This window comes from Brachycentrus maculatus, unplaced genomic scaffold (genome assembly GCF_059751285.1).
Source record: "Brachycentrus maculatus isolate JH-2025_06_01 unplaced genomic scaffold, ASM5975128v1 h1tg000148l, whole genome shotgun sequence".
Taxonomy (NCBI): Eukaryota; Metazoa; Arthropoda; class Insecta; order Trichoptera; family Brachycentridae; genus Brachycentrus; species Brachycentrus maculatus.
Window position 1 is genome coordinate 941,330 of NW_028280901.1, and position 22,542 is coordinate 963,871.

Below are 22,542 nucleotides of genomic sequence, written 5' to 3' on the forward strand. Positions count from 1 at the left end.
AATCTCTTAGTTTTAAGCTTGTGTTATCCTTATTATTATTATTGCTGTGTTTGTTATTTAAAAATCCTAAGATGGAGGTGATGGAAGAAGGAAATTTAATGGACAGAGTTCCAATATTGTTGCAAAGAGATTTTCAATATTATCAGGTAATTAAAGTTTATACATTTTCATCAATATTTCAAAAATACATACTTCTTTTTTCGTGGTAAAAACATTCTATAGTATCATTTACACATTTTTCTTAGTGAAATAATTTTTTATTTTTATATGATACAAACTTTGTTATGCTTGGATGTCACATCAAAGGGTTATTTTTCTTTTATAATAAAACAATGCAATGTTTTGATTTGTGTTGGAATTGGTATGTGGAGATACATCGGAATATTATATTCTTCTGACTCTTTCTGAGCCCAATGACGCATAGGTCCCCGCTTTGGATTGATGTAGTGTTTGTTAATTTGTCTATCAATCAAATGAAGACAGAGAAATCACTATGTCCTCCAGATTATTAGATGAAGGAATTGAATATATTTAATAGGAAACGGATGAGTTAGCAAAGGGACTCAGGGTGTAGGACATTATTTCTATATATTTTGTATTGCAAAAGCATTATTCACTTTGCGGTATGGTAATATAACACTCTCCTTACCATTCATCATTCACTTTGTTTAATACCACTTAAAAATTTCTTCGCAACTACTGGTAGAGTAAAGTAAACAATGAATGATAAGAATAGTTACATTACTTCATTAACATAACATGTATTTAAAAAAATTGAGGTTGAATAGCAGTCTGTTCACAGTTATTTTACCTCTGGTTTTTTTTATTTATTTATTATTATTATTTATTTGGCAGTATAAATAATAATAATAAAAACTAATGCGAAAATTTTTGTGAAAAGACTATATACCATTAATTAAAAAGAAAATAAGAAAAATAACAGCTTAAGCCTGTGTAAGTTCGATAGGTAACATACATCAGCCGCTTGAGAGCGATAAAGGGCTATTTTACCACACACTTGATTGTATAATGTTTAATTTCAATGTATATTTTCAGGAAAACCAGACAGTTTTACAAGAAAGAATTTGTTCTGGAGTAGTCGGAGGGAAGTTAGATTTTCCACGGAATGCATCTTTTGCTTCTGTGAAACTTGTCATGTGGTGGGAAGAAGAATTCGTTGCAGCATTCAGGTTTCTACATTTATATTTAGCAACAGTTTTAATAATAAACAAATTTAGATTATTTACATTTTCATAATGAATATTTATGCTGTGTGTCTTTACATTGTATGATTTGTTTTAGTATCAATGAGTAGTTGTAATAATTGTAAAATTTAAATTGTTTAAACGGAATAATGTCGGATAATTCTTCGATAACACAAAATTTAGCGATGGAATCGATACATGTCATAAACAAAACATTTTAGGTATCTATTTTACATTCAGTCAATATTGGCAGCATAAATTAATAATGTCCGCCTCCGTAGTGTAATGGTCAGCACACTCGGCTACCGTGCTGGAGGTGCTGAGTTCGATTCCTAGGAGGGGTAGTGAAAATAAATATTAGTGATTTTATCACTCTAATATTTATTCCAATATTACCCTGGACTGGTACCTGAAGCGGAAGACTGATCACCCTTCCGTCATGTGTTAACGATCAAGAGAACACTGTGTTTATAGGATGCAGTGCCCTATGCACCATCGGGGTGTGGATAAGCGTTTGAAGAAGAAGATGAAATTGATAAAATTGTATTATATTTATATTTTAAATTTAGTGGATTTGTTCTTGTCTGTGCAGCACATCTCACTGTTCCCCACCTGAAGCCAGATTTATCAAATGTTTATATGATGTAATGCCTCCCCTCTCTTTCAACTCTTTCTTGGTCTTCTTTTACCTATGTTTTCTCCCTTCTATTTACTTTTTTTATTATTGTAGCAATAAGATTATCGTACCACAGGATATGTCCTGTCAATTAAATTAATTTTAGGTAATTACATATTACACAGTAAAAAAAACACAGGAGCTAATTCAACAATCTGCATCATCACTTTTTACTTAGTTTTTATTTCATCAATCAAATGCTTGATATATTAATAATAATAAAGCCAAGAATTTGTGAATTAATAAATGTTTTTATTTCTTTAAGGAAATCTTCAGGGTTGTTAAATGGAAATGCTAATGATGAGGAATTAGCAGCAGGATGTGGTGGAATTGTAAAAGCGTCAGATCCTGATAAATTTGTATCCTTAATTGTCAAATCTTCTGAACTGTTATTAGGTGATAATTTTTGTCAAATTTGGATATGTTGCTGTCTAGAATTTCAGTTTTCATTAAGACTTAATTTAGATTTTCTTTTTTACAGTAAATATTTGAATACATTTAGTTAATTTTGTTTTTTTAGAACATCTTCATATATTGAGTCAAGAGGCTTTGGATCATGCAGATTTACCTGTGCTCACTGCAACACTCGGAGCATCAGCTTTAATAAAAAACAGTCTTTTCTGTTACATCCAGGCATCTCAGTACACGGGTGGAGGCCATCGTACAGGCTGTCTACAGGTAACATTCTTCTTATAGTATGCTTCTAGCATATTGTTTGGTCGTCTTTGACTTAATTTCGGGTAACAGTGATTTATCACTTAGCAGGAAGTTTTAAATTATTATGCTGGTAAATTGTGAAGATGATGTCACTAGAAAAGGCTGCAAATAGCGAAACTAAGAATATTTATTCTCTGCAAACATCATTCAAATATGCATGAATGTTGGATATTTTTTTTACACACTTTGGACGGGAAAGGTATTTCTACCCGTTTTATTGGCTGGTGCTTAAGGATAACAAGGGTATTTTTACCTTCTGCGCCAGCCCCATCAGCAGGAAAGAAGGAATTATCCAATCTTTTTATGCGAATATTATATAAATATCAAGGTCTCAACTTTGTGTATATAATTATCAAATCCCGTCGCCACCGGTCCGCTGGCGTAAATTTTTTTTTTTTTTTTTTTTTTTAAACCCTTATCCGCACCCAATGGTGCATAGGGCACTGCATCATATAAACGCAGTGTTATCTTGATCGTTTACACATGAAGGAAAGGTGATCAGCCCTCCGCTTCAGGTACCAGTCCAGGGTAATATTGAATAAATATTAAAATTACCGTAAAAAATACCCATCTGAAATGTGTTGATAGAAAATAGCATTACCACAAAGTCGGCTTTATTTTATTACACAAACTTAGTTCAAAATAATACTTAAAAACGTGTGTTCTATAAATTTTTAAAGAAACTAATATAATTATATATTTTTGGCTTCTTTGATAGCATGTTTGTAAATAAGTAAGGACATGAAAAATATTATTATTTTATAAGACCTGCGTTTTTTCGTTTCAGTCCACTCAGAAAAAGTATGCTGAAATGGCAGAAGCACTTGCGGAGAGAGTTCTGGATTTGCACGGTCGATTACTCGCTTTGTATGTCCTCCAAGGAGCCCCGGGGAATGGTGGATCACCGTCTGTTAGGATGTGGTGGCTTTATATGCAAGGTGGTGTTGAAAATACATTTTTTTGGTTTAATTTATTTACCACTCTATGCTGTACCACACTCAATGTCAAGAAATTGAGTGATGTGACTGAATATAAATTCTAAGAATTATTCTCTCTGCTGCGTTTAAAATTGATTACAGTCCTATAATTTATATTGAAAACTCCAATACATATTTACTACCAAATTTTCATGTTTGCACATGTTTTTAGGGACGAGACAAGATTTATGGGACACGGTACCCCCAAAGATGGCTCAGCGTGTTTTTGCTGGAATGTTGAATGAAACATTAACAATTTTAACAGTACGCTATACACAGGTAACAATTTATATAACTAACTTAAGGTATTCTACTTTAAGACAATTTTGAATTTAAGCCTTTGTGAATCACTGCTGGAAAACAGAATTTATTTCTTGAATTTCTATCATCAGTTATATGAGTTTCAAAATGTTTTATATTATTTGAAATCTGAATGTTTTTTTTTCACTGTTTTTTTAGTGAGGTTATCCCGGCCTTTTGTTCCTATAGACTAGTGCTCCTCAACCTATTCTCACCTACGACACACAAAAATTATTCCTGTAATTCCGCGGCTCACCAAAGCTAAAATGCATAGACCATTGAAAAATTATTTAGTTATAATAATTATTCCACACTAAATTTTTTAAAAAAAAGACAATATTATGAAAAGTAATTTGTCATTGTGTGTTAAATACACAATGAAAAATTATTAAATGTCAAATACATTAAATTCAACTGCTGCACACCTGTATCTTGCTCACGGCACACCAGTGTGTCACAGCACACTGGTTGCGGAGCACTGCTATAGACCAATAAAACAGGTATATAAGTGTCACAAAAGGTCACATTATTAGTTTAATAAATAAAATAGAGTTAAATTCGCATTTTAATTTTATTTGTTGCAATTTTTATATTGAAATCCCATCAAGAATTGTCTATAAAAATATTGATTTACATCTTTGTATTGCGATTTTTTAGGAGATCACCGATGAAAACACAAACAGTGTAATGATGAATGACATACTGAACATTCTGGTTTGCGTGTCTCAACTTCTCCCAGCCATTTGTGCAAGGGGAGAAGAATTGATTGGCTTAGAATTGACAAGTCTAGGAAAAATTATTCGAGATGTGCACTCTAAATGCCATGAGCTCTTAGTATGCTTGCTGTTGAGAGGAGCTCCCCTTCACTATCTGTATAAGGTATTACAAATTAGTGTTATTACTCAACTTTGAAATCTATAGGAGACAATCAAGTACAAAAAAATATGAATAAAATGTAAATACAAAAAAAGATCCCACAAAGGCATGGCCTGTGTGTGAGCAAACAATATAATTTAGGTCATAGTAAAGGACACTGGCAAGAACGCAATAGATATTATAAGAATAACTAGAATAAAAGTGTTAATATAAAATCCGAAAAATACTTGACTATCAGAAAACAAAAAAATACAATAAAATTAAATGAAAAACTTAAAAACATAAAAAGATGAAAAAGTAAAAAGTAAAAAGTTAGCAAGCATGTACTACATGAGTGATACGTCTACAAGAAAAAGGAGCTTAAATCTGTCTCTTAAATAAACAATCCAAGCAAAATTTTAAATCTTAACAAACTTAGGTAATTAACATCTAACATAGTCTGTGGAATAAATTGAACATCTTTTTCTTCTTCAGAATTTCATTTATTTGTTAAAAATTTATCCGTTTACATACATTCTTATATACAAAAACATTTTTATTTGCGGAGACTCAGGAAACCACGTTACATGTCTTGTCAGTGGAGTTCTTTTTAAAACACTTAGGACAGAAAAGGTTTTTCTACTTGTTCGGTCGATTGATGCTTAAGGACCGGAAGGGTATTTTTACCTTCTGCGCTGGCCTCATTTCAAAGTCAGAAAATAAGGAATTATTTAATATTTTAATATGAATATTATGTACCAATCTCTTGGTTCAGGTCTAAACCGTATGTACACAATTATCAAATTCCGTCGCCAGGGGTCCAGAGGCGTAAAAAACACCCGTCCAAAATGTGTTTTACATGCTTTTTTTTATAACTTTTATCAATTTTAACGTATACATATAAGAAAAGAAAACTGTAAAAAAAATTCTTGATAATTTATCCATTCCTTTATTTTACCTTTGCTCCGTATTTTTACTACTACTGTAATTTTTTCATATTTATTGTTCACTTTTGAGACCATCAACCTTTCGTTGTGGGCAAAGCAGGTATCATAGTCATGCACTAGAGGATTTTTATACTTTTTACTAGTTCATTACTCAATTATGATATCTATCCACATTATTTCACATACTAAAAGTGACTTTATATGATCACATAGTAAATTTGTATTATTCCTTTGATTATATTGATTCATATAACCGGGTAGAATTTTTAATTTATTTATCTATTTACTTATTCACACAAACGCCCAGAGGGCTTTTTCAAGTAAAAATTCGAGTTACAAATTTTTTTTATGGAATATTGCTGATTTTATACCATGGTGTACTTGTTTTTGTTATAATCATTTAATTTTCTGTGGGCATTCTCAGTTGTGTTTTTAAATATATGAAATACAATAATATTTTAATTTATTTTTTTATTTAATTCAATATTGTTTTCTTGTAGATTTTCAAACAGCCATCCGGCGTCCATTTGTTTGACTTACGTCCCGGCTATCCGTCGTTGTGGTATATACTGTCCATGCCACATCTCTTCTCGTCCGATTCTCCTGATAAAACTGTTCTCTCGTGTCGAGAATTGACCACAAATACTGCAATAGCGTTAGAGATGTATGTCTATTTGGCCCAACCGCAGCCAATTTGGCCATTGCTATTAAAAGTAAGATTTATTTCACCGTTACTAATATTATAATATCTTTATTTTCGCCTTAGTGTAATAGGCGCTGTGGCGTAGTTGGGTAGACGCTCGACTGCAAAATTGGCGTCGCGGGTTCGTTTCCCGCCAATTGCAAAATGAATTCAAGAAAGATTTATTTTCAATTGGTCTGGGTGTTTGTGATATATTTTTCACATTTACCTTCCCTATCCTTACTATCCTACCTGCAGATAAGCATCTAAAAATAGACGCTTTGCGGCTTATTCCTTTAAAAAATAATAATAATAATGTGACACAATACAGTCCGCCTCCATAGTGTAGTACTCAGCGTAGTTGGCTACAGTGCTGAAGGTCCAGGGTTTGATTCTCAGGGGGCTCAAAATAAATACAAGTTTATTTTTATTCTAATTTTTTTTTTCATCATTGATAAAATTAAGAAAGGTATAGTTTGAGATGGTTTAGAGTTGGGAAATGAATGAGTGAAAAAATAATTAACAAATTTATGAGGCGAATGTAATTGGAAAAAGTAGCAGAGAATGACCAAAGAAAATTTGGCTTGATCAGGTATCTCAAATACTTGAAAGCGGTCGGGTCAGGAGTCAAAATAATCGGTGGGTGTGAATGAGAAGATGCATGCCATAATAATCCATAAAAAATTATATCAGCACTTTGCCAATGAACAAAATCATATATGAGAATAAAAAATATTTATCTTTGCAAATAGAGTAAAACAATGCCATGTAAAATATGAAAATAAGTCAATGAGTAGACAGATTGAATGCCCATCCTCCATCCATTATATATAATCTAAGGAAAGCTACCAAATCCTGTTTGTATCTTTTACTCACTATGCATTTCGTTTCATTGAACTTCTAATGGACAGCTCTACAGGCATATCTTATGTTTTCCAGGTATTACTGATGAGGGATTGCCATGTAGCTGCTCTGTTGTTAAAGCGCTGTATGGAGTGTCTCCCACCTGATGGAGATTATGTCTGCGGGAAGAAATCTGAGCCAGTTTCCTGCGAAGGTTTTCTTTGTTCTAAAGATGGGTCTTGTTTATCGGATAGAAAAGTAACATTTGCTAATGAAGGCAAGTCTAAATTTTTTAAAATTTTATTTAAAACTAGTCGTACCTAGCCATGGATTGCTGTGGTTCAGTCTGGGTAAATGGTAAAGAGAAAACACACATTAGGTTAGGACAAGGGTTAGAAAAACAATAAATAAATGGTAGAAAGCTACGTTGGTACTAATTCTCAAGTTAAAAATATGATAAAAATATTTGCCCATGTATTTAAAAAAAAGAAAAATAAGAAATTATCTTTCCGAATATGGACATTGCCAGTCCAAGGTTGTACTAATAGAATATAAGAAATAACAAATTTACATTTTTTGTATTATGCAAATAAATGTAAATTTGTTATTTCTTATCTTGTATTCAACCCTGGACTGGTAATTAAGAATGTGAAAGAAGGCCTCAATTAAGGATAAATATATATGTATACAACTTCTAAAATTTAAGTAGTGTGGTTGTCAATCATGTGGAGAATGGTGAACGTAACATGTGTAAAAAAATATCACTTAAACCAGTCTTGGTGACAGGTCATATGCCCAGTAAATCCCCAGACTTCCATATTATTCTCCATCTTTATTGAGATAACAATTAATAACGAATTAACTCCTAAGTGGACAAATCCAGATTTGTGAACAAAGATTGGGTGACACTCAAAATATTGTCTTATTGTTAGCATATTTATGTACATCGTACGTAATGTCCTATTTATATTTTCTCATGAAAGGTTCATCAAGCAGCGCTTCATCGAGTGATCCGTCTGCCAAGCTGAATTCCGAAGTAGTGGTTGCACTCACCCACATAGTGGTTGGAGTCGGATCGTCTGCAGATATGCGGCGGGTTATAATATCCGCCCTGGAGTCCACAGGAACTGACTGGGCTGCTAGCTTGGATAGGAGACAGGTTACAAATTTATTCATTATGAACTATTCGCATTTCAAATGTCTGTAACACATTTCGGACGGGTATTTTTTACACACGCGGACTGCTGGCGATGGGATTTGATAATTATGGACATATACATAGTAAGGATCTTAAAAAAGAAGTTGGTATATAATATGTATGCATATAAAACATTGGATAATTCCTTCTTTTCTGCCTTTGAAATGAGGCCAGTGTAGAAGGTAAAAATACCCTACTTGCCCTTAAGCATCAATCAACCGAACAGGTAGAAATATCTTTCCTGCCCGAAGTGTGTTAATATTTCATATACCTGTTAAAAAAAAACTGTTTTTCAAAACAATCTTCTTACCTGTCACTGATGTAAATAAAAATACGCGCGTTTGAATGTAACATTGTGTCGAAATTTCAAAGCAATTTGCATTAACATTTATATTTAAAGAGATAATTATAGTGGTTTTGGTATTCAGTCTGTCAGACACTGTACATAAATATTTTTTTGTCAGTTATAAATTATAAAAAAAACACAATATTTTGGGTGTCAAGATGTTTTTCTTATAAATTATAAAGTTATAAAGTTTTAAATTAGATATGACAAAAGAATAGAAAGTAAGGAGGTTAAAACACGTGACCATTATTTTATTATTTTAATTTAAAACTATCCATGAAAAGAAGTATTCTTTGAGTAAAGGTATAAATAATTTGGGTTTAAAAAAAGGGTCTTTGAGATTTGTTGAGGTAGATATTTGAGGTAGATATCTCGCCTTCAAAATTGATAACTGATCATTGGTATTTATATATTAGGTCAACAGTAAAATACATTGTGATTTTTCTTCATTTTGCATTACAGTTATGGGTTCTGAAGCATCCTCCATGGCTGACAGCCATTCTATCTTTGGTGAAACCGATTTTACCTTCTATAGCACAGACCCTTATTAATGCCGTGCAGACTGGGGCTTCTATGTATCAGGTTTGTTTTTTATTTGTAATACTCATTACATTGTTTGTGTTTTATTGGTATTGTAGTATTTAGTCCAAAAAAAAATTAGCTTATAGATTACATATTATGTATTTACATGTGTATAAAGTATGAAATTCTTTATTTTTGGTACTCGGATGTTATGTAAATTAATTAGTAATTTTATCATCGCATTTTTGCACCTCTACTATCCATTTTTTTACGGATATTTTGAAGATATTAATTATTTATTTTCTTAACGTATAAAAGAAACTATTTGAGAATTTTGATTGGATTATCGATAAGTATTCTTGTTTATATAGACCTCAAGTAGAATAGTTAGTGTTTTTGTAAGTGATTTTTCATGATGCGTTTAGTTATTTATTGTGGTTTGACGAAATGTCGTCTATAAAATGCCTGCGTTGTTTTTATTCTCTTATACCGCTGTAACCTTACAAGGGCCCAGAGCAGCTGTATACTCAGCTTTAAGAATAGATGCCTGCGAATAATTTTTGGCATGCGGTGGTTTTAATTTGACAGGAAAGAGGAAATACATCGTAGGAAGCATCAACTCTTGGTCATTAAAAAAGACAATTTACTTGGCTAGGCCATGAAGTGTATTTTTATTTGTTTACTTATTTATTTATTTCATAGGTACATACGTTTTTTTTACTATATGTACTACGGCTCTTTAGGCATGGCCTGTGTTGAGCCGAAATACTTACATGTTAATACAATTTTTTAAAAATTTTGTTTTTATTTGTTTTTTTTTTTTTTTAATTATTGGATTATTTACATTATATACAATAGATACAACAAATATTTACAGTATAAAGGTTTTACAATAAAATAATTACACACTACATATAAAGTGTCATTAATATGTATCTTGATATATCTCAATTTTAGGCCATGTCATTGTGTCTGACGTGTTTCTCTCAACTGTGGGACTGTTTGCCGCAGTCGCTGTTTACAATTTCTAATCTGATATCTCACGTACTACCCGCTACTTCAACACCGGTGGGAGATTCTGTCTTACTGCAATTTCTCATCATGGCTATTTACGAAGAACTAATAGGCATTACTGAATCTAGTGCAGCCAAGGAAATCAAAGGTACAAAAAACCACTATTGATATATTTATATATTGGAAACTTATATATTGGTTGAGTGGAAATGCGATGACTGACCATTCTCTGTAAATGTCTTTGCACTGTTCCGTGTCTGTCTGCTGTGCTGGTCGGGGTTGTGGGCGTCTGTGTCCTGGCCGGCGTCGGGTCGGATACGGATCTAGCTGACTAATTGAACTAAATACTAATCCCTTTCACTGCCTGCACCGGGGTACTTCTAGAAAATTTGGTGACGGATTTACAACCTTGTATTTATTTAGATTGGCAGTGACAGGTATAGTGAAAGCTTTTAAATATAAATTCACAGTAAAATCGGGATACAATTTTATATTGTTTCACATTTTCAATAAATTTCGCAACTTAGTTCAAAAAAAAATTGCTTAGCAAGAGCAGATCTGTCAGGAACCTTGATGCTTCTGTATCAGATCTGGGCATGCGGTGGGACAGCTTTCAATATTGGATACTTAATTTTATCACATTTATGTATGATATGCAAATTTGTATTCTAATTAATTTTTATAGTGACTACTCCGGAGCCCACTGTCTTGTCCGTAAAAGACAGTAAGAGAAAATCATCTAAAAAAGATAAAAAGCCTAAAAAGAAAGATAAAACTACAACAAGTACCAGAACAGGTACAGCATAAATTGATAAATTTGTTTTTACGAATATAAATCAAACTATTTCTTATTACTAAAATAAAAAATATAGAATCAAAGTGTCCTTGAGTAGTAATTTATGAAAATGGTGATATACAAATTATCCAAATTTATTATTTATTATAATAATAAAACATATGTGATTAAATTGCATTGCATGAAAAAAAATAACGATCAAGTAGAGTTATTTTACCACCACATTTTTCTAAACATTGTTAGTTGTGATCGAAAATTCTCTGTAGCTTAAAGCAGCATCTCCCGGCTTATCACTCTGATTTTTTGAGTTATGTTGGGATTTAAAGCTCGCAGGGTTTGGGTCGAATAAGAGTTAAGTGGATGAGAGAATCAATGGCCTGAAATATTCCATACATAATGTAATTTAGTACCCATGATACATGGTTAATGAATCAACGTAGCTTTTGCACTAAGGCGTATCACAGATCGAGTGTGTTATTGAAGCGCAACAACAATTTTGGCATGAATATAATGTTCCCAGGCCAAGGTATAATTCTGTGGCACAACACAATTTTGTTGTGGGTTGCAAGTTTTTGTGATCATGGAAGTGTATGAAATGAATATGTCGCTCACTCATTTCAAGAACTTCATAAATCAAAAAACTTGATTTTTCAGGAGAACGTTAAAGTTTAAAAATATAATACGATGTATTAAAAATAAATATCAAGCCACTAATTGAACTTTTTACTATGCAACAGATCTTTTTAGGTTAAACCTGAATGTTTTTTCTCCGTTTGAAAAATATTTAGTATATTTAAAAAAAATAATTAAACAATACCTTTTCTTCAAAATGCAAAAACAACATTTTCTGCCCTGTAACGGGTAAATACTAAGTTTAAAATATGCCTCTTTTGCTGGGATATAGTACATTTTTTGGGCATTCCGAAAATATGCACAACTGAAAATTGACGATTTTTGATTTATGACGTTCTTGAAAGTAGTGAGCGATGTCAGTTCTGTAAAAACTGTGGGTACACCAGAAAATCTAGATCGAGTATGGCGATATATCTGGATATGCTGAATTACAGAGATTTTTTTTATCATAACTTCAACAATGTTTTTAGAAATATATAGTGGTCATTTAAAAGACCTTATTTTCAGTTTTTTTCGTAAACTCTATTATATCTGTAATCGAAACATATGTCTTAAACCCAGGTCATTTTATTAGTATGTATATTGATAATGACACTTTAAAAACCGTTAATACCCATGTGCCACCATTTTCATTCCGTTAATATCCATGTGCATACATTTTCATAAATATTCCATCTGTTATTTGTAAATGATTTCCGTATACTGTACATATGTGTTTATGATTGCCACCAATTAAGACAAATGGACATTATTTTTACGCCCTTAAGACTTCAAGTTTTTTTCTCTGATTTTTAGTTGAAATGGTGTACTCGGTCAGTTTTGATGGAAGTTTAAGCAGCGTATCTTCCGTGGCGATGTGTTTGGCTGAAGCTTTGTGTTCCATCGATGAGGACAGCAAACACACTGAACAAATACAGAAACTTCTACAGCAAATTCAGAAGCCTATAGAGAACTCGGAAGATTTTAGTCTTGAAGGTATTACTGAGCTGATGGGAGCTTGTTATCCTGTAAGTACCTTCAGTGGATTATTTATTATTAAATATAACTTTATTGGTTTATTATTTTCATCTCATGGCTTGAAACTAAAACACTTAGGATGGAGATGTAGATTTATGACAAAATTAAGAGGTGAGTTTCATGACTCATGTCAGATCATCAAAGAGATGAACAAGGAATGAAGAGGGTTTAAGGGGGAAGATCATCTGTAGCTGGGAATGAATATGGAAATTAAACTTTTTGCATATTTCTATTACTGTTATCTATATTGTTCATTATTTTGTATATTTTTTACTTTAGTTTTATTAACTGAAATAATCTTTGGTACATCAGCATCTCAAGTCAAATAACAACTTTTGTGATTTGACTTGACATGTGTTTTGTTTGTTAACACATGCGGGAAACACTTCAAAGCGTCTTTTCATACTATTAGTAGAGAGCGGGAGATGTTTAATGGCGTTTTATTTGCTTACTTTTGGTAGAGTGTGAGAGACACCCAAAAAACATTGTACAGATTGGATGTGGGTTTGCGGTTACTTGTGATTAGTACACTGAGAATCGGGCGGTAGACTGTCTGAGTACAATTAGGGTCGGGGTTGATGGAAAAACCGTTTGATAACAATATGTTAAGTTCATATATGTGCCATACAAACCTTACAGGTCTGCACACTTCACCTCAAGGTGATTTAAAATAAATAAAACATATTAATTTAATGGTGATTTATATTGATTATTGTTATTTTTTTGTTTTGTAGAGAAATCCCGTTATAGAGACTGTGGAGCTTTATGAAGGGTCGGAAGTTATGGTCAGTCAGTTGTTAATGACTTCTGTAGGAACAAATAGTCTTCAGGTATTTAGTTTTCATTTTGTTAATTACTTAGGAATTTTGAAAAATAAAAGCAGACAGAATGCAGTTGAAATATAATCTCTTCAACGAATTTATGACCAAAAATGTATTTGAAGAAATATGTAAAGAGATAAGAACTAAGAATTTTTCTAGGTTATGCACCATTACATTACGAAGCACTCGGACTGGCTATTGAGTCAGTTGGGGGCATCTGATCATTTGCCACTTATCGGAGGTAAAACAGTTCATGTTAATACTGTTTCCCTCTTATATACCATGTTTTACATTGGCAGGAGGCCTTTTGATGAGGTAATTACATAGTCAAAATATATTTTTCTTTATAAGTTTCCTTTAGAGTTCCTTCATCCCTAAATATTGCCTTACTCATTATTGTTTTAATCTTCTGATTGAGTGAATTTATAATCCCAAGTTTTCGAAGCGTATTTCTAATGTTGTAGCAGACCATTATTCATCTCACATGCAGACATTTACCTTTAGTGATGGTTTTTTGTGACAAAGATTGAACTGTTAACCAGTTTACTGTTGTAACTTTATGCTAATTTCAAAGCAAATGGTTCTTCCTTAAAGTAATTAAAACTAAAAACTATAAAAAAGTACAAAAATTCAAACATTTAGCTCTTAGCAGAACTTATGTTGTAATCTCAATTTTTAAATAGATAGTTTTTAGTATTACTTCTAATATCTTGAGGGAAAAACTGTTTTCTTTTAAACCATAATATTATTATGTAGTAATATAATATTTATTAATTTTAAACAAAGTTATAACGTGGAAAACTCCAATGTTAGTGTTTCAAATACTAATTACAAACTAATATTTTCAGTTTCTACATGGTTCGTGGGTGTTTGATTGGTCTTCTCTCTTGAATACACCACTATCTCTTACACCAGAGAGAGTATGGAGCCATATTTCTAGAAGACCGGAATTCCTACCGGATGCCACACTTACCTTACCTGATGCTGCAATGATAGCCGCTATTACTGCACACATAAAAGATTTAATGTAGTCTGCTTTTCTTTAAATAAAGTAATACAACAGCGAGCCCAATGGGTAGGCAATAATATAGACACCCAGGGCTGCTTCTTACGACTGCGGAAGACATGTGCGAAGGCACAAACTACAGAGGACGATCCCGCTTAGCCTACATGGATCAAATCATCTCCGACACGCATTGTAGGGGATACACTGAGTTGAAGAAACAAACAGAGGATAGAGACGGGTGGAAAATGACCATGAAAGAAGGAAACCAATTAACACAAATGATTAGTTTACTTCTTTTATGGTCAGTCTCCACACAAAGAAGACTTTTCTTTATAACTCCATTAGATTTCATTTTACTTAACAGCAGCGGTCAAATGAAATACTTACATCCTTTTTTAAGACTACAGATAATTGGCAACATGTATGAATAAGGGTTTTTAGTTAAATTTTATGATACTTAAAATTCAGGTAGTTATTAAATGGATTATGAATCTTAAAAACTAAGTTACAAAGTAAATTTTCAATTCAACTTATGAAGAATTTAATTTTACATTCTATAAAAAAAACATTAATGATAACTTGTGAATCATCACTTTAAAACAAAACAGCATCAGCACATCTGTTTTAATTACCTATAATGTTTTTTTATTTGAATTATTTTAAGGTCTCTATTTTTATTTTATATTACCTATTGTTATATTATTGTGTAAGTAGTTATTTACTATTGTTTTTTTTTAATAAATAAAATATGAATAAATTTGTTTTCATTATTCATTTTATTTACCTGTATTTATTTTTTGAACTCCTTGTAGATAATAAACGTAAATTGGCGGGCTTGTTGCTAAGAAGCAAATTGGAGATTTAAAATATTGAATGAACGAACATTCACATTTTTATTTATACAGATGGGTAGTAAAATGTTCTATTTACATTAAAGAGGAGGCTATAAATATGGCGCCTGAACTGAGAAAGCAAAAAAAAATATATAAGCTGCATAAATAATTGAAAATCAACTTTTCAGGCATTTCATAGTATGTAAAAAAATCCGGTCATGATCTTGCATACATCCTAATAATAGAGTCTCCGCGAAATAAAAGCTCTTTTAATCCAACATAGATGGCTCTAGTGAACTCACATGTACAGTGTCATGAGATTAATGATATATGAAGAAGTTTCAGAAAATTGAGTAGTGTGGTTGTCAATCATGGGTAGAATGGTAAATATTGCACGTGTGTAAAGTGATCACTTAACCAGCATAAGCTCTGTAAAAACCCAGACTACCATATTCTTCTTCATCTATATTGAGATGTCAAAAAAGATCTGAGAATATTTTAAATCGATGGGTCTTCAAATATACATATATTTTATATATTTACATTTCGCTCACTCCTTTCAAGAACGTCATAAATCAAAAATCGTCAATTTTCAGTTGTGCATGTTTTCTGAATGCCCAGAAAATGTACTATATCCCAGCAAAAGAGGAATATTTTTAACTTAATTTTTACCCGCAGCTGGGCAGAAAATGTTGTTTTTGCTTTTTAAGAAAAGGTATTGTTTATTTTTTTTTTAATATTCTAACTATTTTTTTAATCGAGAAAAAACCTTCAGGTTTTACCTAAAAAGATCTGTTGCACAGTAAAAAATTCAATAAGTGGCTTGATATTTATTTTTGATAGATTGTGTTTTATTTTAAAAATTTAAAAACGTTCTCCTGAAAAAAATATTTATTTATTTATTTATGACGTTCTTGAAAGGAGTGAGCGATATGTATAAACAAAACATTCAAGATCGTATTGTAGTATAGATATATTGAAAAAATGTCTTTAAGGTACTTGAATTGTACCTATGTAGATGTGATGGACAGTTAGTAAACTGTCGAAGAATATTTCGCCTCTCTTGCTTTTGAAATTCAAGATCAAACGGTCCCAAATTAATCATCAAGTATGCTACAAAATAATGAATAATGCAGTGGTCCTAATAAGGACGCCGGAGTAGGGAGCCGACGATTGGCAACTGACAGCGCTAATGTTGCGATGAAAAATGGCGAGTACCTACTCGAATTAATTAACCAGTGCTTTGGCAATGCGCGATGGCGTCGTGCTTTGAAAACAATATTACATCGGAGCTTTCATTACTGCTTTTGTGTTCGGGTGAGGTGCGGCATTATACAATATGTACAGGATGGACCATAACTTAGTACATTAAAATTATAAATATTAAGAAAAAAAAAACAACCTATAAAGGTACAAGAATTATACTATTTGACTAAATACATACAAGATCCGTTCCAAAAGATTATTTTTTGATGTCATATCCATGTCCATCCTATATCCATAGGAACGAAATATGATTGATAGGTTGCTATTGTACTCGTAAGAGTAAGTGAAGGAGATTATTGCTGTTTGGGAAATGAAATGGAGGACATAAAATAAGTACTCTACGATTGGAAAATGAGAATTACCTCAGTGGTTATGGTACTCGGGGTCGTATATTTTGCACTTGTTTGCGTAAGTTGTTTATTCCTAATATGTAACATAAGAATCCCCCGAAAAAATAGTTTTAGTAAGTAAATACGCGGCTAAGAATGAAAAAATATAATAAATGGATTTTAATTCATCTGTCCTGATTGGTTCGTAATATTTCACTTAACACCTAAAGCGCGATGGCCTCAAACAAAACGCGCCCAGCGGTGGTGGGTCTGATCTGACCCAGTACAGAAATCGCCTTTTAGGCGTTTTTCGTCGGGTTTTTATATTTTATATATTATTCAAAATAGCCTACATAGCAATAGGATAATGTGTCATAAGTTTTGTATGAGAATTTTCAAGTTTTTGATAGTTTTGAAATTAAATTATCCAAGCGCATCATTTTACATCCAAACGCGACCGCGCGCTTCGGCTCACTACCACAGACTAACTAATTTATATACTCACTACTACCGCGGAGCATGTCACACGCGCATGTAGCATGGTTGGCAATGAAGCAGTGGCTGTAAACATTTTTATTTTTACTGAATTCAAATAATTTGTGTTTTTAATTTTATAACTATATTTTAAGTCAACATCATAACAAATAGAATTATTAACAAAATGCAACTAAGTAATTATCTTCAAATATAAAACGTGGCAGTTAGCTCCAAAAACCACAAAATGATTCTAGGATTTTGAGTTAATATTTCAAGATAAATTTTTGTCCATAATGCAATTAAAATTCATTTTAAATACAGTGAAAATATTTAAATTTTCATTGAAAAATATATACGGAATTGCCCAAAATGGTGTAAATATTCATTTAAAGTTCGCCATTTCTTACATAAACATTTTGCGGGTTTTAGAAATTATGAATACAATTTTGTACGAAACCAAATAAAACTAATTATAAAAAAAAAATTATATACAAGTTCGTTAGACATAATAGGTATGATATTTAATTTTATTATTGACCAATAAATTATTACCAAAAAATAAGAGGAAAATCGGTACTTTTCTTGTTGAAATCGATGTTTTTATCACTTACTGTCATTTCTTATAAAACCACGTTTTCCGTTGCACTTTCAAATTTTGAATCTAAGGTTTTTGAATTCTAAATCACTGTCATCTGCACTATTCTCTCACTTTTCTTTCACTTTTAGAACTGTCCAAAAGTCGTCCAATCTCGTCATGAGATAATTTTTTTTTCCTGCCATTGTGGTAAAGTGTCGAAAAGATTTGAAAAAAATAAAACTAGAAATCGTTCAAATATAAAACAGTTTATTGTGAAGGTCTGTGTTTTGTAATATTAATGTTTTTTGAATGTAGATTTACCTTATAGTCTATATATATGATATTTAATCCGTCATACAAGTAAACAAATAAATCAGTTAAAAACAAATATAAAAAAAAACAATAAACGGAAACAATCGCCAAAGATTGACAATGTATGCTTTTGTTTTTGGGATTTCAAAATCACGGCAGACGGCACACTAACACATTGATAGCGAACAACTGACCTTACTCAATATGATTTTTGATATTTTATTTGTTCTTTTTTTTAAAATAACTCATTTGAATCTGGTCCAATAATTTTCGTTTGTATCTCAATTTGTTGGTAATTTTTTGAAGAACGATTACACTGAAGGAAAACGACGTAAACAAATTACCTATTACGTAATCAATAATTTTCCGCGATGGTGGGTCTGACCAGACCCACCATCGCAGAGGAGGTGTTAAAAGCGATGCAGTTCCTATAACTATACTATATTTGGGAGATTTTATCGCGAATTGGAACTACAATATGAGTTTTTGACGTATTTAAAAAATAAACTAACGTTTATATTTAACATTGTTTAGAAACGAAATAAGAAACACAGGATCTTAGAGTAAAGTTAAAGTTTTTGCACTTAAACCGGGGCAAAAGTTGTTTAGAAAAAAAAATGTTTTTTTTTTTAAAACCGGTAGCTAGAACAGCGCAAGTCAAAAAGTTAATATGTAAATATTGTGAATTTTAACCTACTTTAATTTGATTAAAGTCCGCATTTAATTGCACCATGATTTGTATTACATCCAGTGTACCATGTTTATTGTTCTAGTCTGTAGGTATATCATGTTTTGTGTTTTACACCACCGTACTGGACGCAAAATAGTGAAGGACTAATTAAATTATTGGGACTTTAGAACGGAGTAATAAACGCTCCCGAAAAAAATATTTGTTTTTCAGAATCTAGTTTACAAATTATTACTTGGCAGGTAAATAATTGGTCGCTTGATACTTTTAATGGAGAGTGTTCAGTTCATCCACCACTTTAAATATCGTAGGGTGGGTAAATTGTAACTAATGGTCTATTTGTATGATTTTATTTTTTTCGTAGTTGAATTATTGATGAAAGCGTTCTTCTGAGTTATTAATCAAATAAATAAATTTTAACATTACGAAAGACTTACGGTTCTAGTAAACGTATCAGCCAAACGTCGTTTGTCACTGAATGTAATCGTATTTTTTTCGACTTTCATTGGTCAATAATCGAAAAAAAAAAAATTTTATTATTTTTTCTGTATTTTTAAAAAGAAGAAAAATTAATCAATGGACGTTTCTTTGGTATAATTAAAGTACACTAACTCCGATTTTAATAACTTAACATACAGTGTGAACAAAAACTCCCTGGGCTATGGCAATATCACCTTCTATACTAAATACATATTTTATAACTTTCAAAACTGTTTTCCATTCTTTGACAATGCTCGTAATCAGATTTATAAGTTTTTAAAAAAAAATGAATAAAGCATCAAATCGTCGATCCTTGTATGCAGCTTTCACTAATAATTATAGTGTAATATTGATACTTAATTGTTTAAAAACAAAAAAAAATCATATCCTTTTAACGGTATGTTCTGTGAAACTTTTGTAAGTAAATCAATATTTCACCAACATATTTTCTATATCAACTGACGTTTGCAAAGAGATGCAAATTTTATACGGCACATATCGATATTTCGGATGGAAAATAGCCAAATATTACGGCCCATCATCCCCACAAAAATTGCTTTGAATCAACTCCCCTTAGTTTTTGGGTTTCACCCACCGAGTCAATTGGGAATTTTTCAAATCGACACTAAAAGTCCCTGAATTATGGAAATATTATATCGATAAAAATGTACCCTTAGGCCAATGGGATCTTTTAAGAATAATATAATTCAAAACGAATCGTTCGATTTTATTGAACGTCAGTCAATCTGCGCACCTATTCGTGAGACGTAACTATTTCAGTAAGTTTCATAATAATTTTTGTAATTTTATTTATTTTTATGATGATAAATGACTTGGTATTAAATCATTTCGTTTTTATCGTAAGGAACAAAAATCACAAAAAAAACATTGAGCATCTTTGATTGGTGATTTAATGTTTCCAAATATACATATATGTATCTTATGCAAAATCTTTTTTATTTATTTTATACATATCGCTCACTCCTTTCAACAACGTCATATATAAAAAAACTTGATTTTTCAGGAGATGGTTTTCAAAGTATAAAAATAATAAAAATAACATGTATCTGCATCGAATCAATGCAGTGTAAATTTGATTAATAATTACAAAGGGATTGGTTCTGCATAAATATGAACATACTCATTTATCTATATAAATGAAAATGTAACAGTTCGTTTGTTAAAAATCTTAAATTTCCTATATTAACTTAATTTTGACATGATTTTGCATTAAAATAGGCACGTGTTTTTATACACTGGTGTTTTATTACAGATGGTTTTTCGATCTATATAACGTAACAGTAACACGCACGATACTAAACATTGCTCATGGCGGAGAGTATGCATCTTGACAGTTGCTGTCACGTTGCATTGTTGTTATATAGATTTTTAATATATCTATTGCTCCACAAGCATTCTGAAATTGTACATATGTAATAGAAAAGTGTGTTTTAGTTTTATTTCTTTTCCATTTAACCAGACTGACCCACAGCAATGCGTGGTCTCATACATCTAATAAAATATAAATAAATAGAGTGGAAATAATCACTTACTTCTAATTTGACACCTCTGTGAATCGAATTCAGGACCTTCTATTCTATAGTCAAACTCACTAACCATTACACTATACTTGTAAATTATTTCACTCAAAACATTTTCATTGATCGGATGTTTTAAAACAAAATTGACATACCCACTCGACTTATTCACAAATTTGCCAATTATTATCGACACGTTTGAATCAATTAGCGTTTGAGTCACTTTTATCGACGCATATTTGCGTTGATGAATTTAATAACGAAGCGATGGCCGCTTCGCTTTAACGCCAAATTGATTGGCGCCAAACTTTATCCATTTGACTGCACGAATCAGACTACGAACTCTATTAAAACATTTCAAATTAAACTATCAAATTGCCGCGAAACGCTGTATCATTTGATTTTATCGGGCATTCTCACATCCCGGAAGAGCTTAAATGTTTTTCGAGCTCTTTTGATTAGCCGAATGGAAAAAAGCCCACTTTATTTTTATAGCCGACTCCTAAGACAGTCGTTGTTGTTCAAAAGGGAGTTTCGGTGGATTTTAGCTTAACGTTTAGATAATATCACTAAAAAAGGAAACATCTTACTTTTATATCGCACAAAGATTCGCCTCTTAAGTCGAAACATAGTATTATTAACTTTATAATGAAATGTGCACTTCTATTCTGTACTCGTATATTTTTCAGTAAAACAGTATTTTTTGGACCGTTTACTGTATAATATTTTATATTTGCCCTGTGTTAGTATAATTTTATTCTTGTTAACCTTAATCCTACGTCCTAAAATGAGAAATGGAAATTACTCATCGGGAATATTATATAATTATAATAATATATGACTTATGTATGTAAGTAATATGTTAAAAAAATTGTGTAGCAGATAGCACGAACGAAAGTAATGAAAGAAAGTTGTAATAATTTATTTGTACTATGAATATTAAGTGATTTTTTCACTCTAATATTTATTCAATATTACACTGGACTGGTACCTGAAGTGGAGGGCTGATCACCTTTCCTTAATATGTAATCGATCGAGATAACACTGCGTTTATATGAAGCAGTGCCCTATGCACCATTGGGGTGCGGTAAGGGATTTATTTATATGAATATTAAATACTAGTTGTACCCTTCCAAGCATTACTATGCCGCAGCCTTATTAAAAAGACAATATAACATATTACAAAAATTTATAGTTTCATAATGCGATTGATAAAATCTATAAAACAACAATGTGATAGCAAACATTGAAAGTGTTTGAAAAAGTCACAGTATCTGTCAAGAAACACATTATCCACCATGAGCAATGTTTAGTCTGTCGCTGTTGCGTTCAACAGGTGGCGCTGCCATCACGTCTAAATTTATGTTTAAAAAAACTTATGTTTACCAGTATGTTATATATATGTATGTAAACACACACCTATGGTATTCGAATGCAACGTCGTGTCAAAATTTTAGAGTAATCGATCAATTACTCGAAGATTGACA

General features: G+C 31.6%; 1 protein-coding gene across 2 annotated transcripts; it reads left to right on the plus strand.

Annotated features, from left to right (window-relative positions):
• Positions 1–12: 12 nt before the first annotated feature.
• On the plus strand, positions 13–15,298 carry LOC148308792 (uncharacterized). Of its 2 annotated transcripts, XM_088261158.1 has the most exons (17): positions 13–146; positions 1,057–1,190; positions 2,147–2,277; positions 2,402–2,559; positions 3,386–3,536; positions 3,748–3,854; positions 4,533–4,754; positions 6,178–6,390; positions 7,299–7,479; positions 8,186–8,361; positions 9,209–9,328; positions 10,226–10,430; positions 10,968–11,078; positions 12,507–12,718; positions 13,463–13,558; positions 13,709–13,864; positions 14,398–15,296. In XM_088261158.1, exons 1-17 carry the CDS (start codon positions 72–74, stop codon positions 14,578–14,580), a joined length of 2,631 nt encoding a protein of 876 aa, XP_088117284.1. In that variant the 5' UTR covers positions 13–71; the 3' UTR covers positions 14,581–15,296. The 2 variants fall into 2 exon arrangements, with proteins under 2 accessions (XP_088117284.1, XP_088117285.1); XM_088261159.1 differs by lacking the exon at positions 10,968–11,078 and having other exon boundaries at positions 14,398–15,298.
• Positions 15,299–22,542: the final 7,244 nt, after the last annotated feature.